A 24452-nucleotide genomic window follows, 5' to 3' on the forward strand; every position below is an offset into this window, starting at 1 on the left:
TGGGGCGGAGGGTGCGAGTAAAGCAGAGATGTCCAGCTGTCGGCTCCTCGTGTGAATCCTGTAAAACTTCTTCGCGGAGACAAGAACGTACAGCAAGAAGGTAGGCTGTTTTCCTCGCTGTAAAGTTCTTCTTCACAAGGACCTCATTCTGCACACAGAAAGAAGACAGTCCTCGCTTAAATGATGCGGGGGTTGAAGAAACCTTGCCTTCCAGGTACTCAATGAGGCTTTTTGGTCGGGGTCCGAGCGTTGCTGCTGAGCAAAAGAGTTGGAGCTGATGGGTCCCAGGAAGGCGTCCTCATCGTCGCCCGGCGGCGGTGTATCTACAGGGGCCCGTGAGAGGCAATCGGCGTCAGAGTGCTTGCGTCCGAACTTGTAAACGACGGTGACGTCAAACTCCGGGAGACTCAGACTCCATCGAGCGATTCGGCCAGAGGGGTCCTTCAAATTGGCAAGCCAGCAGAGCGTGTGGTGGTCGCTGACCACCTTGAACGGTCGTCCGTAGAGATAGGGGTAGAATTTCGATGTAGCCCAGATGATGGCAAGGCACTCCTTTTCAGTTGTCGAATAGTTAGCCTCGGCCTTGGAAAGGGAACGGCTAGCGTATGCGATGACTTTCTCCAGCCTGACACTTTTTTGAACGAGGACGGCGCCTAGTCCCACGCTGCTTGTGTCTGTATGAAATTCAGTATCGCTATTTTCGTCAAAATGCGCAAGGATCGGTGGGGACTGTAAACGACGCTGAAATTCCTTGATGGCTTCTGATTGCGGCGCTTCCCATTTAAACGGCACGTCTGCCTTCGTCAGTTGGATCAGGGCTCGGCGATGCGCGAAAAGGTTTTCACAAATCGCCGGTAATATGCGCAGTCCGAGAAATCTGCGCACTGCTTTCTTATCGGTAGGTGGTAGAAACTGTTCTATAGCAGCTGTTTTCTGCGGGTCTGGGCGTACTCCTTCCTTGGTAACTATGTGCCCTAGAAACAGCAGCTCTTCGTAGGCAAAGTGGCATTTCTCTGCTTTCAAGGTTAGGCCAGACGACTTGATTACGTCTAGTACTGTTCGAAGTCTTTCGAGGTGCTCTTCAATGTTTGAGGGGAAGACAACGACGCCATCTAAATATACCAGACAAATTTGCCACTTCAGGCCTGCCAGCACTGTATCCATTACTCGCTGAAACGTCGCTAGTGCGGAGCAGAGACCAAATGCCATCACCTTGAACTCAAACAGCCCATCCGGAGTTATGAATGCTGTCTTCTCGCGATCTCTTTCGTCGACCTCAATTTCCCAGTAGCCGCTCTTGAGGTCCATCGATGAGAAATATTTTGCATTGCAGAGGCAGTCCAGTGTGTCGTCGATGCGGGGGAGGGGCTAGACGTCCTTCTTTGTTATGTTGTTCAAGCGGCGGTAATCCACGCAGAATCTAAGTGCGCTGTCTTTCTTTGTCACTAGAACAACCGGTGCCGTCCATGGGCTCTTTTGAAGGCTGGATGACGTCGTCGCGAAGAATTTCTTCGACTTGGTCCCGGATGGCTTGTCGTTCTCGCGGTGACATACGGTACGGGCTTTGACGGCGAGGTCGGGTGTCTTGATCCGTTATAATGCGATGCTTGGCAATTGGCGTCTGTCGCTCCTTCGGCGATGTCGAAAAATATTCACTGTAGCTTTGAAGCAGATTGCGGATCTGGTCTTGTCTGTTCCGGTACAGGGCTGGTTTGATGTCGAATGTGGGCGAGTTCTCCTGGTCAGGCGAATATTCTGCGGAGGGGTCGGAGAGGACGAAGGAGTCTAGTACGTAAGATATTTCGTCGAAGAAAGCAATCGTCATTCCTCTGTTAATATGTCGGTATTCTTCGCTGAAGTTAGTCAGCAGTACTTCGGCCTGGCCATTGCGGAAATGTGCGATGCCTCTTGCGATGCTGATTCCTCGGTCTAGAAGCAACTGCATGTTCCCATCGATGATGGCTTCAGCGTTAATGGCTTTCTTGGCGCCTACGGTCAAGATAACGCTTTGTCGGGGTGGGACGCTCACTTCTTCCTCCAGGACACTCAGGGCAACGTGATTTTCCGCAGTTTTCATCGAAGCGATGGCTTTGTCCATCGAAAGCGTGATCTGCTTGGATCGGAGGTCGATGATCGCCTGAAGCTCATTAAGGAAATCCATACCCCAGATCACTTCGCGGGAGCATTGCGGTAGCACAACAAAGGTCGCAGGATAGGTATGTCCTTTGACAGTCACTCGCGCTGTGCATCTTCATGATGGCGAAATGAGGTGGCCCCCTGCGGTGCGAATTTGTGGGCCGTCCCAAGCCGCTGTGGCTTTTCTCAGCTGCGCAGCGATTGTTCCATTCATCACCGAGTAACCGGCTCCTGCGTCGACAAGAGCAGTAACTTTCCGGCCGTCGATAGTCACTTCTAAGTCGGAGGTCCTGGCTCTTGCATTGCATGTCGCTCTCGACGTCGGGTCACGGCTTCGTCGCGTATGCGAGTCGCGGATAGGGCTTGTGGTCGAAGCTCTTCTGGGAGGCGGCGTCGTTTTCAAGGCAGCCCGCGTCGTGGTAGGGGTTCTTATTGTGTGCGGTGCCGGTGCAACGAGTGCCGGTTCTTCATGCGGCGTCGCGGGTGCAGCGTCTTCATGGGGCGTGGTCGGTGGAGGATCTTCGGCGTTTCGCTCTTGAGCAACCTCACCTCTAGATGTTGCTGCCTTTAGTTTCCCCTACGGGGGCTGGGAGACCTTCCTCGTACCGCGGCTGCGTAGCTGCGGCGTGGCGACGCAAAGCGCGAGGTTGACGGCGATGGTGAGCGCAAAAAGCGGTTCGGCGTGTACTGCTCTCGCCGCAGGTACTCGTCGATTTCCTGCGGACGTTGTCCGAAGTGTGGCCATGGGGCGTTAACGGCAAATCCTCGAAGACCGATGCGTCGGTACGGGCAGTGACGAAGAAGATGGCCTGCTTCACCGCAATGGAAGCACTAAGGTCGGTTGTCGGAAGTCCTCCAGGCGTCGCATTTCCTGGGGCTTGAGCGTCGGTCATAGGCTGGGTGGGCGGGGGCTGGGAGGCGGCGTTGCGGAACAAGTGGCTCATCTCGGGGAGAATGCAGGGGTTGTCGTTGGGTCTGAGCAGTCCTTACTGCAGCTGCGTAGGTCATGGCCTGGGGTTCTGTGGCCGCCGGGTTCCCAGGTTCCTGTTGCACTTCTTCCCGTACCACATCCATCAGATTCTCTGTCTGCTTGTTGCTGTGGGGAGGACGGCATTAATCGGCGTAGCTCCTCTCGGACGATTTCGCGGTTAACTTCCCGCAAGCTCTCGCTGGTGGTGGCCGTCGTGTACGATCGGATTGCACAGGCAGAGTAAGGGCGATTGTACTGCCGACCTCGGACGTCGAGGGTCTTCTCAATCGTGCACGCTTCTTTCATGAATTCCTCGACTGTTCTTGGCGGCTGGCGGACGAGGCTGCCAAAGAGTTGTTCTTTTAAGCCGCGCATTAAGAACTGAACTTTCTTTTCCTCGGTCATTTCGGGGGTGGCACGACGAAATAGGCGCTTCATTTCCTCGATATAACCGCGGACGGGCTCATTCGGAAGTTGGATCCTGGACTCGAGGAGTCGTTCGGCTCTTTCTTTCCTCACAACACTGGTGAATACCTTCAATAGTTCTCTCTCGAATAGCTCCCATGTTGTAAGAGACGACTCGTAGTTTTCGTACCACGTGCGTGCGTAGCCATCCAATGAGAAGAACACGTGTCCAATTTTTGCCGCATCATCCCACTTGTTGAATGACGCCACGCGCTCGAACTGGTCCAACCATTCTTCAGGGTCTTCGCCTAGGGATCCATTGAAAGTTGGCGGCACCAGCGGCTGCTGTAGTATGATCGGTGTCGAGATCTTCGGCGTGGTTGCGGTGCTCGTAGCAGCGTCTTTTCGCTGTCTGGTGTGGTCCGGCAGTTTCCCGAACTCAGGCTCCTCTCCCTGGAGACGACGGCTGGCTCACTCATCTGCTGGCTCGTCCTCGGGTTTACTCGCACCCTCCGCCGCATTCAAGACAAGTATTACTGGCCCCGACTTTCTGCCGATGTCACACACTATGTGAAAACGTGCCGCGATTGTCAGCGACGAAAGACCCCTCTCACACGACCAGCAGGATTTCTGAACCCCATTGAACCTCCCACAAGGCCCTTTCAGCAGATCGGCATGGACTTGCTCGGCCCTTTTCCAACGTCAACATCTGGAAATAAGTGGATCATCATAGCTACCGAACACCTCACCCGCTACGCCGAGGCGAAAGCCCTACCGAACGGAACAGCAGCAGAAGTCGTCAAATTTTTCGTGGAGTGCATTCTTCTTCGACACGGCGCCCCCGAAATGCTCATCACGGGCAGAGGAACAGCATTCACGGCGGAACTAATGCAAGCCATCCTGCGTTACAGCCAAACCAGCCACCGGAGAAAAACTGCTAACCATCCGCAGACCAATGGACTGACCAAGCGCCTTAACAAAACCATCGCGGATATGCTCGCCATGTATGTCAATGCCGAACACAAAACCTGGGATGTCATCCTGCCTTACGTCGTCTTCGCCTACAACACCGCAGTGCAGGAGAACACCCAGATGACGCCTTTTAGGCTCGTCCATGGCAGGGAGGCCACGACCACGCTAGACGCCATGCTACCCAACGTTACAGAAGAAGGGAACGTCGACGTTGCCGCCTACCTTCAACGCGCAGAAAAAGCTCGAAGGCTTACCCGATTACGGATCAAAGATCAGCAGCGGTCCGACGCCAGACGCTACAACCTACGAAGACGCAACGCGGAATACAAGCCAGGAGACCAAGTCTGGGTGTGGACGCCTATTCGGCGCCGTGGATTGAGTGAAAAGCTTTTGAGCCGCTATTTCGGCCCGCACAAGGTTCTCGTTGGCTAGGTGAACTGGATTATGAAGTCATCCCTGACGCAATGACTGCATCCTAGCGACGCCGCGTACAACCAGAAGTTGTCCATGTAGTCCGTCTGAAGCCGTATTATGCGAGCTAAAGGCCGCTGCATTTCCATGCTCTTTTTTCGCAAGATCAGTTTTTTCTCTTACTAGTCGCATTATTTGTTTTAATGCATCGGGTCGATGCTTCTTTGAGAGGGGAGTAATGCCGCTAATATTTGCAGTGCTTGTTCGTTTCTCAAATCTGCCGCCACACCACCTTATCGCTTTTTTTTGCGACGCAAGACGCGACTAGATTTATCTCGATTGATCGCAGCCAGGCAGAGCTGATTTTACGTTGCTCCGGAATGTTCTAGTAACTTTGCGCGATTTATCTCGAAAGTTAGCTATCAGCTTTAAATTTCACCAGCGCTGGTGGCGCTGGTGAACACTCACAAGGTTCGCTAACACGCAAAACATAAATACCCACGAAAGCAGCATATTGGACAGCCGTCGCCGTAGCTAAGTTGTTAAGAGCACCGGACGCGATATTCGGAGGTCGTGGGTTAGGATCCCACCGGCGGCATTGTTGTTTTTTTATTTTCTTCTGAAAAGAACTAATTGATTGATACTAGATATTTAAAAAAAAGAAACATTCCCCTATGCACATTGATTTCGGTGACTGTTGGCTTCCTTAATGTTTTTCAAACGAGCCCCTAACTTCATTTGCCTTGTCTGCTAATAGCTTAACGGGGGTCTCGGTTCTGGCAGTCTTGATGCCATAGGTAGCATAAGAGGGCTCTCGCACAGTTTCCGCCCTCGCCGTTAGATGACGTTCTACGTCACACTTGCGGTATTATAGGACGTGCTACGTCCACCGCTATGGACTAGGGTGGCGCTGGTGAGCACTCTCAAGGTTCGCTTACACGCAAAACATAAATACCCACGAAAGCAGCCGATTGGACAGCCGTCGCCGTAGCTAAGTTGGTAAGAGCACCGGACGCGATATTCGGAGGTCGTGGGTTCGGATCCCACCGGCGGCATGGTTGTTTTTTCTGCTGCTTTATGAGTAATTTTCTTTTAAAAAAGACTGATTGGCACTAGATATTAAAAAAAAGAAACAGTCCCCTATGCACCTTGATTTCGGTGACTGTTGGCTTCCTTAATATGTTTATATATATATATATATATATATATATATATATATATATATATATATATATATATATATATATATATATATATATATATATATATATATATATATATATATTTCAGGGAAAAAGACACGGTCAGTAGTACATACACCAACGTTTTAAACAATGTATTGTGCGTTTCGGCCGTGAAACGGCCTTCTGATGAACGTCGTTAATCACGCTGCACAATATATGCCAGAAGATTAAACACATATCGAATGAGTTCTAATCATTATCTGTTTTTACCGCTCATTAGATGTGTTGACCCTTCCGGTGTAAACTTGCGCGGTTCTTTTCTGGTGCTGTTTTTAATTGATCATACCAAACAGCTCAATAATCCACCTTATTAACAGTGCTAAGGGCACTAAGAAGTGATATTCAACGGTCGTTCTGGATTTCATCATTACTATCGAACTTCTGTAAGGCAGTGACAGCGCTTTTTTGAAAGTATCTGGATACGTGGCCATGTAGAACGATGCATTAAATAATTTTACTAAATGTTCGCTCTGTTACTTAATGTGCCGTTGAAAGACAAAGAAGGGGATCTTATCTCTTTCGGGTGTTATTCCTTCAGTCATTGTTTTAAAAGCAGAAATGATTTCGTTATTACTTATGTCATCATAAACAAAAGAATGAAGCACAGGAGCTGGGAACTTAGGGGGCTCGTGCACAGTAAATAGTTTTGCAAGAGTGTGCCTTATAATACAAGAGCATTGATTAATGTCTTCCGGAAGGCTTTCTGTTGTTCTAGTTGGTGAGCATGTTATTTGATAGTGCTTTTGCATTTTTGAAGTATGCAATATCCGCAGCTGGATATTGTCTGTGAATAGGAAACCTGGCGACAGTACCTCATGAAAGAGAAGCCATAGTTCGCAGGGTGGAAAAGAAAATGCATGAAAGGGGCCAGCAACAGTAGCAAAACACCGAAATCGTCACCAGAATAACGTAAGCAACGAAGAATGCCATGGAGGTGAGGTATCTGAGGGGAAGTCATTGTTCGCCTCAAAATGACGCAGAAAAATATTAATGCAGGACTCCGCCAATTCAAACCTGCACACAAGCATTTATGAGCTAACACGAATTGACGAGGTAAACATTGTCGATGATATTATGGCATTTCACGCTACCAACGCTGGAGAAGCATTGAGATCACCGGCGATAGCGCGCACTACACGTTGAGGTCAAGCGTAGTAGACGAGAGATCAGCTGGAAGGGGGATCTCAAAGCGCGAGCTCAAGAGTAGCTACCGAGAGCGAAAGCAGAAGCCCAAGCCTGTTCAAGTGCCGTACACTCCAGGAGAGCCAGCAGCTGGACTCACGCAGCTAGAACTCGACGCATTGACGCTGACGGCGTTTCGAGGGCGTTTGTTCTTAATTTGGACTGAAACGAAGGGACTACTTCGCTGCTTGAAGATTTACCTATCCGCTCGAAAAAGTTATTGATTGTACGTCCTTTGGCGGGCACGAATTTGTAAAATATTCCGAAGAGAAGAAGAAGAAGGTGAAGACAGCCAGACGGCTGCCACACTCGATTTATTTCAGCCATTAAAGCGAAATGCACAAGGCTAGTAGACAGCTCCGTCGTTCTCATTATAATGGCCTTGTGGGCCTTTTTTGAGAACAGGTATTGACACATATCGATTCCTGGACCGAAGCTGGTTTCCAGAAGCGGTTCCTTAATATAGGGTGGTTCAACGCGCTTATCTTTTTACAAAACGATACACAACAACCATGCACACCAACGCAGAGCGCAAACTTACAACTGGTTTTAACTGGTTCCTCAATATATATTTTACATGTCTCAAAAAACGCATCTCTGTGGAAAATGTGCCCTTGAAATTGATCTTTCGCTGGACGCTTTTTGCATGCACTGTTTTCCAGGCGCGACGACTTACGGGTACTGAAGGCAATGCGCGGCAGTCAGCACGACGTTGCGGGTGATGATGCTGCCGCCGCAAGTGATGACGCTACCCTGGGTTCCTTGGGCATGGATGGCCTGCACGAACACCTGTGCAAAACGGGCAAAAAAGTGCCACGCTACTCGTCATCTCAACGGCACTACGATCGAACTCGTTCAGTGATACGCGACACTGCTTAACCCTGTCGCAAGCTTCTCCTCTAGTCCCTTATGCTTGCGCGTGCGATAGATTTGCTCAGTAATGCAGCCATTCAAAGTAAACAACCTAGACAGCATTAGCTGAAAAAGCAATAGTCAGAGGACATGGAACGGACACGAAACAGAACCACGCACTTTAGCAGACGGCACCGAAGACGATACACCGGCCGCCTCTTCCTGGGTGGATGGATGGAAGGTAGGGGCGTCCCCTTTGATAAGGGGCGATGGCAGTTGTCACCATGCTCAGCGTTTCTTCTTTTATTTTTGTTTAACTGTGCTGTAAGGTGTTATTAAAACTCGCCATTTTCTTTAAATGCGTCTCCCTACACTTCTAACCTTATGTCACCTCTCTGCTTTTGAGCCACCAATCTTCCAATCGCTTTTTGCTAATTTCCACTGCAGAGTTATTTACATGACCATAGTTATCTCAAGCCCCTAGGGCGTCAGGAAGAGTGACATTGCCTGCATCGACATCAGGATGGATACAAATACATTTGAGCATGAGGTGTTCTATTGTTTTTACAGATTTATCGAACACTACACATGTCATCCTCTTCGTCAAATTCTTTTTGTAGCTGCGCGTTCTAAGACATCCTGACCTAGCTTCAAAAAGTAGGCACTGCCTCTTGAGTTATTATAAAATGCTTCCTTCCTGATCTGCTTATTCCAGTATCGATATTGTAGGAGTAAAACCGCAAAACAGGACGGGACTCAGGCAGGCGACAACTGAGGACGGTTTTGCTCCTCACGATGTCCTACCAATTGGCCTACAACCAAGTCCTTCTAATATGTAATTCTCCAAGTATTCTATTACTTTCTACCCATGACTGCATTTTGAATATCACCGCCTGCATCGCCAGCCTGTATATAACTGATGTTATCGTAATCGGTCGGAATGATTTTATGTTCATTTTATCGCATTTCTCTTTATAAATCAAATTCATTTTACTTTGTTTCCAGCTATGCGGAATTTGCTTATTTGTTATGACTACCTCCAATGGTCTTATCTGCGATTCCTTGCCTCTTGTGCCAAGTTTGTTAATTAGCTTGGTTAAAAATTCGTCTATTCCCGCGGGCGTGCATTTTGGAATATTTGTTTCTGCCTTTTTCTTGTTTAAAATTGGTCAGTTCTAACCTGTTTTCTATTCTGTTATCCTGTGTTGCTCCCTCATTTGGGGCGATTACCCTATCGTCTTTCCTGAATGACTCAGCTATAACTGATGCAATATACTTAACAGCAACGTCTCCCTCTAAACATTTTCCCTCGGCACCGTGAATCTGTTCCTGTTTTCTGTGATTCGCTTTACCCAACCAGCTTATATGGTTCCCGAATTTCCTTGGCCCCCCTAATTTAGTTGCATCGCAACCTTCAGCCAGCCGGCGATCAGAAGACTCCTTAATTTCAGCCTGGACGAGGACCTGCAGTTGCTGTTTCTTTTGTCGATAAGATTCCCTTTTTGGCCTATTTCCTCTTCAGATTACTGTGCGCTCTTTGCTTCTCTGTGTTCCCGTGATGCCAACCGCCGTTGTTCGATGGGCTCCCTAATTTCCTTATTGCACTAACTTTCTTTCTTTCTTTATTTTTTTCTTAGACATTTGTCTGAGAGGGCTGAGACTGAAGGCTTGATATCGCCTGATGAGGCCTCAGCCCCCTGTGCATGACAAAGAGGCAAACATATATATATATATATATATATATATATATATATATATATATATATATATATATATATAACAGTGCGGCTGGGCGGCACACAAACAATATCACTGGTGAAAACACAAACGCATACAGTGCATACAAGAAGCACAAAGATACATCTGTAAAAGGAAAGAGGCACTCAACGAGAAAATTGCACTATAAATGTAGAATGGTTACAACATAAAAATGATAAGAATCATGATACATATGCAACATAATACACTAAATCAGATGTTTTCCTCGATTTCCCTCTTTCCTCCTCCCCTTCAAGCACAGAAGATATGTCCATGAACAAATAAATATCCGCACATATGTGAACAGTACAGGCAACGCAAGAGAAAATGAGAGATGGCTTAGAGAACATGATTAATTGCAAAAGAGACAAATTATCTATACACTACACTTCCACGGAAAAGATATTAGTGAGAAGAGTAGACAACATCACTGAACAATAGAGCTCTCTTACAATCCTTTTTGAAGGCAGGGAACGGTTTATTGTAATTAACTGGAATGTCTCTTCTATTGAGCATTTTGGTAACCTGAAAGGGTAGTGTTTGCCGGCCATAGTTTGCTATAACTATTGGCATTCTTATTTTCGGATCTCTGATGTCGTACGGGCTTACACTCTCCGTAGGTACGTTATGCAGTCTGTTCTTATGTATCCATTGTAGCAGCTTGAAATAGTATACCTGGTCTGCCCTCAGAATATTGTACTTACTAAAAAGTGGGTGAGTTCTTAGTATCCGCTTATCCTCATAGTAAGTTTCGCATATGCGTAGCACTTTCTTCTGCAAAATAATTAATTTGTTGTAATTTGAGTCAGTTGTTGTGCCCCAAACTAGCATACTATAGCTTATCCTAGAGTAGAACAGAGAATAATATAATGTCAGCTTCAACCAAGATGGAATTAAGTGTTGAATTCGGTAGAGGCAGCCTGTAAACAGTGATAATTCGGACTTAAGGCTATCAACGTGGGTGTTCCATGAGAGATCACCACTGAACCATACACCCAAGAACTTTTGCTCGATGACCTCCGCCAGCGGGTTCCGTCGTACCTGATGTTGATGGGACTGTCATCCCGCTTGCTTGTGGGTTTGAAAATTACGTATTTAGATTTTGTTATATTTAGGCTTATACGATTGGCTTGCAGCCACGTAGATAGTTTTAGTAAGACTTCATTTACAGATTTTTCTTAGCATGGTTTTGTTGCTCCCGTGAGGAATATATTAGTGTCATCAGCGTACATGATTAATTGAGGAGATCCTGGTATCATGGTTATATCTTTCACGTATATCAGAAATAGTAAAGGCCCCAGAATGGATCCTTGAGGGACGCCGTACTGTAACTCCATTTTACAAGACATACAGTTGTTTATAATTACATACTGGGACCTACCCTTCAGATATGTTTCAAGTAGACTGAGCGCTACACCCCTAATCCCACAGATCTCTAGCCACGTTAATAATATATTGTGTTGTACAGTATCAAACGCTTTCCTAAAATCTATAAATAGACCCAGTGTTCGGAGCTTTTTTCTATTTTTTGAATGATTTTATTTTTTATATGCAGAAGAGCCTGTTCTGTAGATTTCTTTGCTTGAAAGCCATACTGAGCGTCAGCTATTATTCCATGTCTCTGAAAAAACTGGTGAGTCTGTCATTGACAACGCGCTCAAATATTTTAGAGAAAATAGTCAAGACGGAAATTGACCATGAGTTATTATTATTTGCGGCACCGCCGCCTTTATGCACGGGAACTACTTTTGATATCTTTAGACCTGCAGGAAAATATCTAGTAAGAAGCATCAGATTAACCATATAAGACAACACGTGACTTATGCGGCTTGCGATATGCTTAATTGGCAAAGCTTTTATCCCGTCATATACAGATGCTACATCGTTTTTCAAACTCTTGATTATTCTGTAAATTTCTGACGGACTGCTCGTAGAAAGCGAGATGGAGCTCATTGTACCATTGGTATGTGTCGGCTGGTATGTACTAGCAAGTGGACCAGTATACTTTCCAAAGCTAGTGAAACTAAGATTCATTTATTCTGCAAGCTGCGCATCAGGGAGACGATCCCCATTCACTGTAATAGCTGATACGCAGGGATTCGGTCGTTTTCTGTTCATTAAATTATTAACCATCTCCCATAGCCTTTTATTGTCATTACGAACTTCGTGGCTTCCTATTTCCTCTCCAGCGGTTTACTGCTTTTACTTTTACTTTTGTACTAATGAATAGTTCTAACTGATTATACTTCCTCTTTTTCATGGAGCGATTCTCTATTGCTTCCTTTATGCCGGCCGATATTAGCGCTATTTGTTCGTCATTTAATTTTGCGCACTCTTTTTTACTTCCGAGCTTTTATCTTTTTAGCAGGGCTCCCAACTGTAGACTAATATGCTTATGATCACTTCCAAGGTTGTACTTCCCCTCTTCGTCTATTTCCATTACTGCGAGCGTGCTATACATCCCCTCCGACATTAGGCGCAGTAGTCAATGGTTGTTTGCCTGTTACGGGATTCCCACTTGATTTGTCCCCCACAATTGGTTTCTCTATTTACAATAAATATGTTGTATCGCTCACACAAGTCTAGCACCAACTTCCCGTGACAATATGTGTATCCATCCAGATCTTCGATGTGGCCATTCATGTCACCCAGCAGAGTAATATCGGCGCCTTCTCCAAACTGCTTTATATCGTCATTGAGACACTTAACTACATCCCTGTTTTCTTGCCTGCATTCATCCCCTGTCCCTAAATAAACTACTCCTAGCCACGTCCTTTTACCTGCAATTGTAGCTGATACTCAGACATGTTCTTTGCAAGTTGACTTTATTCTTTGCCAATTTTTTCCTTGATGTACCAGCATACCTACTTCTCCTCCCATCCTCTCTGTTGTTGTTTTGTTGCTCCCTTCCTAGACGTAGCCAGCAATAAGCGAATGATGTTCTAGATCTTTGCGGTGTGTCCTGCATGGAGCGTATTTATTTATTTATTTCTTTATTTATTTATTCATTTATTTATTTATATACAATACCCTCAATCGCCGAAGCATTGCAGAATAGAGTGGGGTGAACATTTGAAGTGAACATTTGTGACGAATCTTGGTTGAAGAGGAGCAAGTTGTATATAGCATGTTTTAGGAAAAAACAGTATTAGTATTTACCAAACTGCAAAAACGTAGAGTAAACAGTAATAAACCATTAAAAGTCCGACATAATATTAACACCAAACTGTGACATTCCTTGTGTGTGCTACGAGGTTCCGCGTTCGACGGCGCGGCGTAGACGGAGACCCAGATGACAGCGGCATCATCAATTACCCAGCCATGCTCGTTGAGTGACGACCAGAACGAAGGGGTTTAAGCCCAACCGGACCCGCCGCCGCCGCCGCGGGGAAACGGGCTTATCCTCCCCAATTGGCGTGGCGGTTCCAGGGGCGGCCCTCCCGAGCACATTCCAGGACAAGGGAACTGTCAGCGGGCCAGAGCGCGCCTTACCTTGAGGAGCGAGTGTCAGTTGATGGATGGAGAATGGAGGCCGGTGACCCGCGGGAACTGTCAGCGGGCCAGAGCGCGCCTTACCACAGCCGACGCTATGCGCTACCTCGAAGACAACATTCTTTCCCTCGGACTCAACACGTGAGGGGGGCGAGACAATAAGTGCGGTGGTATGTTTGTGCGCCCAAGTGAAAGCCCTAGCCCCCCCTCCTTCCCCTCCGGCGTGGGCGTCCTCACCCTAGGGAGTGTGGAGAAGAGGATATAAAAATCGAGAAGCAGTACGGAAGAACCACGCTCAGGACGACATCGTTCGCCAAGAGGGCCTTCAGCGCCGAAGCCCGACGGCGTGCAGCTTCTGCCAGCAACCGCTCGAGCCCAACTCCGGAGCCACTCCATCGCCCCCATGAAGTCGTCGGCACGTAAGCTCGGACGCCCCAGCCTCTGAATCTTAATCATGTATAATTATTGAATATATCTGTTTGTTTAAACTGAGCCATACGGTGTCTCTTTGCCTCTCCGTCCCGTGTGGACCTGCGCATTATGGGGGTCATCACAAAACAACTAAAAATGAAAAAAAAATGTAGATAACAAAACACACAGCTCAAGTTGGTTCTTTCATGAGTACGAAGGCATAACGGAAGACAGCCATGGAAAAAGAGGAAAAAAAATTCAAAGCCGTTGACTTCAGCATATAATTTTTATGACGTTACAGGATTGCAAAGAAGTTCAAATTGTCATGGCTTCATTTGACCATTATAAATGAAAAATTGTTGCAACGCTTAGGCCACGTCATCAACAAACATAAAAGCGGATAAAGCTTTCCTGAAAAGGGCATAATCAATGATGCATGCGATATCAGCCGGGAGGTGGTTCCAGTCGCCGCATGTACGTGGTAACGATGAGTAAGATAATGTGTATGTGTTACAACGAATATATCCAACCATGTGTTTGTGGTCGACTCGTGACGAGCGATAAGCGGGTTCTAGAATGAGCTGCTGTCTTAAAGTTGAATGATAGTATACTTTGAAAAAGAGGCATAAACGAAAGAAATTTCTACGCAGAGACAAACAGTGTAGTGAAATACTGTTCTTAATACTTGTTACGCTTGATGTGCGATGATAGTTAGATAAAATGAAACGAGCCGCATTGTTCTGTACAAGCTCAATAGACTGACACAAGTTAGCTTGGTTAGGGTCCCATATGGAAGCGGCGTATTCTAGTTCGGATCATACAAGTGTCTTATAAAGGAGTATTTTTAATGAAACGGAGGCCTTGCTGCAATTTCGACGTTGATACCCGAGCATGCGATTAGCGTTGCAAATTATTTATTCAATGTGCGGTTGCCACGATAATGTTAAGGTTATGAGCAGACCTAAGTACCGATATGATGATATGGCTCCCAGTTAAGTGTTATTTAGGTGGCACTTTGGAGCATGAGTGGAGTGACGTGATACATGCATTCATTTGCATTTTTTAGTGTTAAGCTCCATTTCCGACACTTTACACCAATTTGCAATGCTGTCAATGTCCGACTGTAAAATTTCTATATCAGCTTTGCTGCAAACTTCCCGATAAACACCTTTGTACACCTACTTCTTCGTCCTTTAACTGCTGTTCTATTTCTAACCATTCCGTTCTCTTTCTACCGCCTTGCTTGTTTATGTACCTGATCCTGGTGTTAAATTTCTTTTTTTTTGTAGTTTTCTTCCTGGGCCTCCTAGTGGCCAGTTTGTTGAGGTCTGCCGCCATTGTTATACTTTCTACTTTGCTTCTACATACCCCTACGCCCTGATCCGCAGTGGACCCCCTAAAAAGCTACTGCCCAGCCTGCCAGGCGCCATTCGATCTCTGCTCCTAGCCTTCCATTAAAACGGATGCCATCTCGTGTAAAGCCAAAGGCTACGCTATGTTTACGTCTGTTTACGTCTGCCCTGTTTATGTCTGCCACTTCAAAGCCTTTCTCCTGGATTAACTTCCTTATCTCGCGATTAACAGCCACAACGTCCTTGGACTCTGCTCCGTTCCGTCCTTGCATCTCCGGCGCTGTGCATACCACGATCTGCACTTGTTGTGCTATCGCCCTTAAATCGTCAACTCCCTCCGCTAATCTTTCCACAACTTTTGCGGCTTTACCATTCAGGACATCATTTAGTCCCGCTGCTACCACTGCCAAACTGCGCTATGCAAAATTTTCAGAAAGTTGCTTTTTGTGTCTCTCAGTACTGCGTTCATTGTCCTGCCCGGGAATGCCCCGACTTCTAGCCGCAGTAGGGTATTCTCTTCCTCCGTCCTAACTTCTGGATTATGCTGACTCTTATCAGTGACTGCGACCTCGCTCCTTGGGGCTAGCTTATTCCCCTTCTCTCCATTACCTCCAGACTTCCTAGCTGCCACGCGTGCGTAGCTGTTCCTGTCTGAACCTGCCTGACCTACTTCCTTATCGCTGTCCATGCGAGTGCAGGCCCAATCCACGTGGCAGGCACTGAAATGTCCGCCAATGTGGCCTCGCCTGGTGGTGTCAGCCATTTTTGCGTCGGACAATTTACTGAGCTGCTCTTGGAGTTTGCGCTTCTCTGCCCTCTCTACCTGTAGCTTTCTGTCTGGAAATCCAGACGTAATGCTAGGTTAGTGTTCGCCTGGTCAGCCCTGTGGATGCGTGCACTTAATGCGCAGCATTGCACGTAAAATCCGCGCCTTCGGTTTATGGTTTATGGGGCTTTAAAGTCCCAATGCGACTCAGGCTAGGAGAAACGCCGTAGTGAAGGGCTCCGGAAATTTCGACCACCTGGGGTTCTTTAACGTGGTCTGACATCGCACAGTACACGGGCCTCTAGAATTTTGCCTCCATCGAAATTCGACCGCCGCGGTCGGGATCTAACCCGCGTCTTGCGGGCCAGCAGCCTAGCGCCATAACCACTCAGCCACCGCGGCAGCCCGCGCCTTCGGCCTCCTCTACAGATTCGTACCACGTTTCCTTCAATTTCACCGACGCCTCACACTACTTGCATTTAACCTTCAGTTGCTTTACCATTTTAGCAGCACCCGATTATTGCTACCGCAAATTGCAAGAATATCTACGTGGGGATTACACAGGGATCATATGCAGCAGATTAGTCAGCCTAAGAACGTGCTTTCTATCTTCAGGAGCCAAAAGTTATTCATCATTGGAAGTTGTTCCATTCAGTGTCACACAATGCAGTTGTTATTCAGAGAAAACTAGAAAAACTAGTTTATGTCCATTGTTTGCTTCACTATGCAAAATTTGAGGCTGTAATCAACATAACTTCCTCTGCCCCTTCAGTGCACCTGATACAGTCGAAAAATTAAAGCACAAAGCATGCCTGACAAAGAAAAAGAGCCAGTGTAGCCGATAACGGCATACCTACCTCAACAAAGAGAAGTGCCGTCGTGAAGCACAGCCTATACAAGGCATGAATGCCTTCCGCGCTGCTCTCAATAAGTCGTGCGAGCATTGCATCACCGAAAGTATGACACTGCAAAAGCTTCGCTTAGAGAACGCCGGGTTTCCAGAGGAAACTGTGACATCTGTTGCGGAAAAGCTGTTGAAAGAGGTGAGAACTGGGAGGCAACAAAACCGTGAAGATCCCCAAAGACGAACTCAACTTCTGGCTATGCCGTATGTGAACAACATGTCGCACCGTCTAAAAAAGGCGGCGAAAATGTCTGGCGTCTATCTTGTATTGACTGCCCCGAAGAAACTTGTGCGCTTGTGCCCGCTCGCAAACGGCGAGGCAGGGAAGCCAATGTGCACTACGAACCACCAAAACAAGTTCGTACCATGCAAAGTCGGTGTTGTCTATAAAATCTCGCTCACTTGTGGCAAGGCTTATATTGGGCAATAAGGAAGATGTATAAATGAACGGCTGAGAGAGCACGTACCGCTTGACAACGGAATCCATATCGGCGGGGGAGGGGGGGGGGGGGAATCTCGCTGCGCACTGCAAACGCTGTCTTATCGAACGGTACCCTGGCGACACTGACCCTGTACCTTGAAAACCAATCTTTCAAGAAACAAGCATTCTAGGTACAAGAAAAACGCAATCGCAACGCGAAATTTTCGAAGCTATGTGCATTGTTAAAGAAGGTTCGAAATGCGGCACCACCCTGTCTGTCAATCTATCAAGAAAAGAAATGTTGTTCCTGTAACGTGGTGTTGCTACTGCACGTGTGTAAGTGGCAGCATTTTAGGATATCTTATATTGAATGTTTTTCGAATAAACGGCAGTTGAAGACTATCGTCTGTCCCGGGTATTTGTATGCTTTGTCTGGTGTATTCACTAAGCGCTAGCAAAATGATTTCATACGCTTTCCAACTAGCCCAAGTTTGCGCCTTAATAACTATAAAGCAACAGATTTCAATACATAAAATTTCTTTGGGTTCGATGCAAAACGAATAAAACAATGTGGGAATTAACGTGCATCTTGAAACAGATACTCGTGAAGCGAAGAAAGCTATGTAGGATTAGCATCCTGAAACAAGTGCTGCGTAAACAAGCAAATAACACTGAAGGAACTAAAACCGAAACCGTTCGGTGCAGTTGTAGCGATGTGTATTTTATTAGCTGTATACAGCGAGCAAAGCCGACCTTGTGAATTGTTTTTAGAGTGCACAGCTTACTTATGTTTCTCAGTCATCCTTAAAGAGCCACTTCTAGGAGCCTAGCGGTTGTACAATGCGGGAGAAACTGTCAACACATGTAAGGTGGTGCATGACGTCGTTTGGCATTCCCGACAAAATACTTTCTCCTTCGGTCATCGGCCGCGGCTTGCCGTCTGGTCTGCACACGTGTATACGTGCGCGACGAGCGGCGAAGCCGAATTGCGTTAAGCAAACTGAAGCTTGCACCACAAGCCAATGAACGAATGAGCCGCATGCGGATTTGCCGTGCTCGTTCAACCGCCTGAATCCGCGGTATGCGGACGGTTATGGCGTTTTTTCGGTCGACGCTCCGCAGTTCTAGCCGCGGTAGGTGCCCTCGTCCTACCAAGCAGTGAGGCGACGGCCGCTAGGCGGCGCTAGTGGTAGGCGAAGAAACTCCAGCGCAGGTTACTGGCCTCAAAACCTTTTTATAATTCACCGTGCCCTCCCCCGCCCCCCCCCCCCCCTCCCCGCCTGCGAACCAACACCTTCGAACTCACGCACTGCATTCGAGCGAAAGGGTGTTGCACATTTACTGCCATACGCAGAACGGCCAATACAGCTTACTCTGATTATTATTCCCAAATTCAGTTTCTATTAATTGCTAATGCGCCTTCACAATGCTGCACGGAAGTATGGTCTTCACCATACTTCCACTTGTAGAGTCAGCTGAAGTTTCAGCAGGAATGTGTTGGTCGTTCTTTTTAGTACTTGCTTTGTCCTCATGGATGCTTTTCCTCCTTTCAAGGTCGACGTTTTGTGCTCCATTGCATTGTACTGTGCCTCTCCTGCTTGGACCGTGTTTGATCCGCAGTATGTCATAAATAAAAAAATAAATAACTAAGTGAATGTCAACACTGAGGGCCACGAAACGGCATGCATCGTATTTCAGCAAACAAAAGCAGAGACTGGAACTCCTAGGTGATCTGATTTGGGTGAGCAATTTGTAGCGTTTGCGTACTTCGATTACAGCGTAACCCACGGATCAGCGCACAGTTAAGTGAGACTCGACTGTCTTTCCTCTGTGTGCTAAATTTATCGCTATCACTTTTACCCTTCACCCGTCACTACTTTGTAGCGATAGCTATATTACGGTCGCATTTCGAGCCTTGAGCGTAGCGCTGGGACGTGACCGTGGAGGCGGTGGAGGCACCGCTGTGCCGCCACCGTCACGTGCCACCGCCGCGTGGTGCGGAGCAGCTGCTGCTGTCGGCGAAACCGAGCTGCAACAGCGGTGCGCATGCGCCGTGTCAAGTGGGACGAAGATGAGGAAAGAACGCCCAGCGAAACAGAGCGGCGAAATACTGACTTTTCAATTCAACTGAGCAAGTTCCACCCGGCCAGCTGTAGCTATCGCGTCCCTCCAGGTTTAACCAGAGCTAAACCGCTGCCAATGTTTTGTTATGATAAGGCTGCCAGTGAGACAAATTTTATTCATATTTGAACCAAGCCCATTGTTTCTTCTCTTCAGAGCCGTTCGAACATGAGCGCAGTTAGCAGCAAGGTACAAATGAAAAGCTTTTGCTTTCAGCGAGTTTACTGCTCAGGCCTTTTGGGAACTTTCCGAATTTGCTGTGCTGTTTTATACTAGACAAATTGTGGTGTTTTACAAGCATAGATCGCACCGCAGTCACTTACAATCCACGGAGCGTCAAGCTTCGTTATTGGTGTACCGCCGGCAATCCTTCGTCTGGGTTCGACCCGACCGCAGCCTGAAAATATAGGCAATTTTCAAGCTCCCACATGCTTAGTAAGTTGGTAACAAGTAATTAGGTAGAGATATTTAGGATCGCTTGCGTGTGGGAAATCATAAGCATTAGCTTTTGCGCAGCCGAGTTACTTTCATTAAAATTCTTTCTGCGAGATGGCTCGTCTACCTAGTTTAATGTGGACAAAGACCGACAAACGTTTCGAACTTGGAGCTGCACATTTTTTTTGGCGGCGACACTCTCTTGCCTCGGCCTCTCATCTATGCAACGCGCTGCAGCGCGCTTCGCCTTGAAGGGTATACGCCGCGGCTGTCCCCAGGCGACGCCATCTGGTCCTACTGTAGCGCTCTTTGCCTTCACGCAACGCGTGCACCTCGCTGGGAGACGGCTCATGACGTCATCTTTTTGGGACCATCTATCTGCCTCAACAACGGTCGCCGACGAAATTTTCTCTAATGGCCTAGTAGTTCTGTCACATTAACAACAAAAAGCTGAACCTGGGACTACACACAAAAGTGAAGGCGCAGAGATTTCTCAAATAAATAAAGTTGGGTACCGAAAGCTCATAACTCCCGAAATGAATTGCACACTATGTGTGAAAAGATGAAGTGAGAAAACGGACGGCACACAGAAGGGGGGCGACAGGACATGCGCATATCCCGTCGTCCCTAATTCTGTGCGCCATCCTTTTTTGCGCTTCATCTTCTGAAGCTGCGCACCAGCTCGCCCAGCAACGTGTTGTAATCTATGCTTTGTTTTCATCCGTTCACGAATTGTGTGGCTGTGGTGCCATAAAATTTTGGAACAAAGATCATAAAGTGATCACATAGGAAAACACGCAATCTAAATATATGACTTTTAGATATTCCGTTACGTCTCAGCATAAGGGTTAATGCATTTGGACGATTTCAGTGTCACTCCCTGTAAGTGCTTTCGATAAGCATGTCACATGCTTTGACTCAGATTTATTGTTTGCACACTAACTTGTCTGTGTTGTTTAGGTAAGCAATATTTGAGAGCTGGATGCACTACGGGTCGCTTCGGACGTAACTGATGAAATGTTTATACCGGTACCTGGTATGCGATATTCTGACAAACTTTTACGATGTCAACTGTTACCACTCCGAGGGCATGCAGTGTTCGATGAGCTAAAAAACACCTACTCGATGTCGTGTCACGTGGCAATGCCCTGCAGTAAGGGCTATTGACACCATACGCAGTGCAAATAGGGAACAGTGAGAGGCGCAGTTGTTGCTGAGCGCGAGCTGTTCACCAGAGCCAAGGTGATAACTCGGGCCAGAGGGGTCCTGGACTGCGGACTCTTCCCTAACGACTCCAACATCATCTTCTTAAAGAATAACAGTTTACTCACTCTCTCTCTCTTTCTTCAGATGCACGAGTGCTTTTTCTTCATATACTTATCCATGATTGCCTATCATTCGCGTGGAGCGCGGCTCTCTCCCCCATTTCTTCCGGCTGTGTCAAGCTGTCGGTCTAAAGGTCCTTTTTCTTGGCTCCAGCATATGCATTTGTCTCTACGGGGGCATTAATATCTTTATATGCCGCAGTGATGTCACTTCTGTTAAAAAATGCTCCTTTGTCCCTATAAACGGGAGGTTTTGAATTTGATGAAGACGCCCCAGACAACAAATGCCAAGCCAGCTCTTTTGCTTCAATACAATTCTGATAGTAACCATAAATATAATGCATTTTAGATTAAGAGAGGATATAGCTCTAAAAAAATAAGAAATGCGGGATTTTAAAATATTTATGCACGGTTGCCTCGTCAATCATTATCCTGGCAGGCGGCAGTAGTTTGAGGTTATGCAGAGTATTTGGTCTAAGACTGTACATAATATTTAAAAATATGCTTTTTCAGGTTGGAGGGCACCTTTTTCTGCATAGCATTGTGAGCGGTGTAGTACATCAGACTACAGCTAATACGTGCTATCTAGCAGGGCGGTCAACTAATGCTGAATAGTTAAGTTTTTAACTATTACTGTAAGGTTCCTTAATTGTTGAGACACATGCAGCCCCACTTAAGTTATATATATCCACATCAGTTTTTAGAATATCGAGGACACGTTTACATTCGGCGCTGTGGCGGAACGAATTTTGGCCATCTCGACGAGTTACGTGCACTGGAGGTACTTGTTTTGCCTACAGGCTTCTCGAAAGAGCACGATGTAGCTTTGTTATGCCACAGCGCCCGTAGGTAACCGCGTTTGCGAAATTGTAAAGCTGGTATGGATATTACTTACTAAGGCTTACACTACTCTCAGTAATTAAAGAGCCTAACAGTAACAGTTATTAGTTTAACTGTTAATACTATAGTATTTCCCGCTCAATTTAATTCAAACGCCAGAATATTTAATCTGAGTGCCATTCAATTTAATCCAGGTGCCACAGAAATTAATCCAAGCGCTAAAGCATTTAATCCAAACGCAAGCGAATTTAATCCTCATGCATTCTCACACTGGACCGCTCAAACTTAAAACGCGGGCTACAAATCCCAGACGCGTTATCGATGAGTTGTTACTGACGAGGCATTAGACACCCAATGAGCAAGTAATAATAACTTTTTTTAATCATAACAAATAAGGTCCGGGTATTTATACCACCCACCACATCAATCGAAGTGCAGGGTGAGCGCAAAGCATATTGCAGATATGCATCGGTGGTGCCCCTGCTACTCGCATCATCATGTCACACCTTTGTTATCCTGATAAGATGAGCGACTCACTCTAAGGTTCTGACTAAGATAAACGTCCCGTCATAATGAAAGTCGCTCCTTGTGACGTCAAAACTTGTAATGACGCAGCGAAAGCGTTTAGAGTTAGCGATACCGATAACATTGCAATAGCAACTTGATGTGATGCATGATACTTCAAGTCGCGTGAGGCTGGAATCTGGACTCAACGAAATAGCTGTGTGCAAAGGATAGCCATATTGTCCTGGGAAATCCGATACCAATGTTGTTTGGTCGCGAAAGTGCCTCCCTCTTGCTGAAAGTCACGTTACTTTATAAGGTGGGAAGAATTGCACGTCTTAGTGCAGTTTATTAGTGTCCTGTAGGAACACAGTGAAAGGGCTAGCTAAAGGTTTGTTAAAGTGATAGCGTCATTACATTCGACATAACTTTTCGTTCCATACCCTCATGACTTTGGTTGAGAATGCGGGACGTCAGGTTGCAAGTGATGCAAAGTCATGTGTGTGGACTATGGGCTGATCACACGGAGTTTATATTAGTCATAATCGTAGAGTGAGTCGCTCATCATATCAGGATAACAAAGGTGTGACATGACGATGCTAGTTCCAGGACACGGCCGATGCATATCTGCAATATGCTTCGCGCTCACCTTGTACTTCGGTTGATGTGGTGGGTAGTATAAATACCCGGCCCTTATTTGTTATGATTAAAAAAAGTTGTTATTATTACTTGCTCATTGGGTGTCTAATGCTTCGTAAGAAACAATTCATCGACAACGCGTCTGGGATTTGTAGGCGGCGTTTTAAGATTGACGGGTCCAGTGTGAGAATGCATGAGGATTAAATTCGCTGGCGTTTGGATTAAATGCTTTGGCGCTTGGATTAATTTCGGTGGCACCTGGATTAAATTGAATGGCACACAGATCAAAAATTCTGGACTTTGGATTAAATTGAGCGGAAAATACTGTAGTTAACCAGCCTGCTAGTTAGCACATCTTAGCTTTATTCTGATGTACTACACCGTGGACAAAACTTTGCCAAAAAAGCTCTCTTCTATCTTAGAAAACCTATTTTTTAAATTGCCGAAAACTAAGTGATACGCCCTTTATATAAATAATTTTTCCACAGTGAACGGCGCTTGGAATACAATGATGATTGTGATTTCTACAGTTTGCGGTGGCGAAACGTTTTCAAGGATTCAACGGCGGCCTCTATAGCCCAATTTTCCCATTCGTTTCATCTAAGGAAACTTAATTGCTGCTCAAACAGCTGCCAATTCTTACTGGCACGCCCTAACTTCGTCATGTTGCGCGTTAGTGTGTGCCTAGATCTTGTCTGCGATTTCTCTCTGCCACAGACAGCAAATAACAAAAATACTTCTATATGTGACTAAATATAGTTTTGCTCAAGAAAAGGTCTGTTTCTCACTCTCTCTCACTGATTAAAATTTTACGAACGACAAGTAAACTGTTTTTCTTTTAAATGTAAAGTTTTTACAATCACATGTTTCACAGACACACGTAATCAAGCTGTTTGTGGCGCTCCAATGATACAAAAGCCATACGTGGGATACTTGAGGACCATGGCGGTGGATGGTGCATTTTGCGGGGACACCACAACATATCGAGCGGGTGATTAATGTCTAACTGTTAAAAATAAAATAAACGTATTTTGGGGGCAGGAGAGGCTAGGAAACACTAAACACAAGCCAGATGACCAATCTAGTTTTTCAATTCCTCACATGAAAATGAGAGAGCGGTTTCATTCTAGCATCATGCCGCTAACAAACATTTCATATCACTATCAGAATCCTCTCTCACAATTCCACTGTCCCATTTGTTCATAGACGCTGCAGACCAGGAAATCCGCTTGGCGTGCGAAAACGCGAGAATTTGTGACTTTTTGGTCGAATGTTTTTGAAGCTGATTCTTTTAGCTTGCAGAAAGACTTAG

At 46.3% G+C, this 24452-nt stretch overlaps 1 protein-coding gene across 3 annotated transcripts in view; it reads right to left on the reverse strand.

Moving 5' to 3' along the window:
- Nucleotides 1–24452, reverse strand: part of LOC144103810 (trypsin alpha-like) — a 609247-nt gene that overhangs the window by 390412 nt on the left and 194383 nt on the right. For all 3 annotated transcript variants that reach the window (XM_077636512.1, XM_077636511.1, XM_077636513.1), the window contains 2 exons: nt 19721–19794; nt 7997–8109 (listed from right to left, as the gene is read on the reverse strand). In XM_077636512.1, coding sequence (XP_077492638.1) covers nt 7997–8109; nt 19721–19794 — 187 coding nt within the window. The remainder of the gene's footprint in view (nt 1–7996; nt 8110–19720; nt 19795–24452) is intronic.

This window comes from Amblyomma americanum, chromosome 9 (assembly GCF_052857255.1).
Source record: "Amblyomma americanum isolate KBUSLIRL-KWMA chromosome 9, ASM5285725v1, whole genome shotgun sequence".
NCBI classification, from domain to species: Eukaryota; Metazoa; Arthropoda; class Arachnida; order Ixodida; family Ixodidae; genus Amblyomma; species Amblyomma americanum.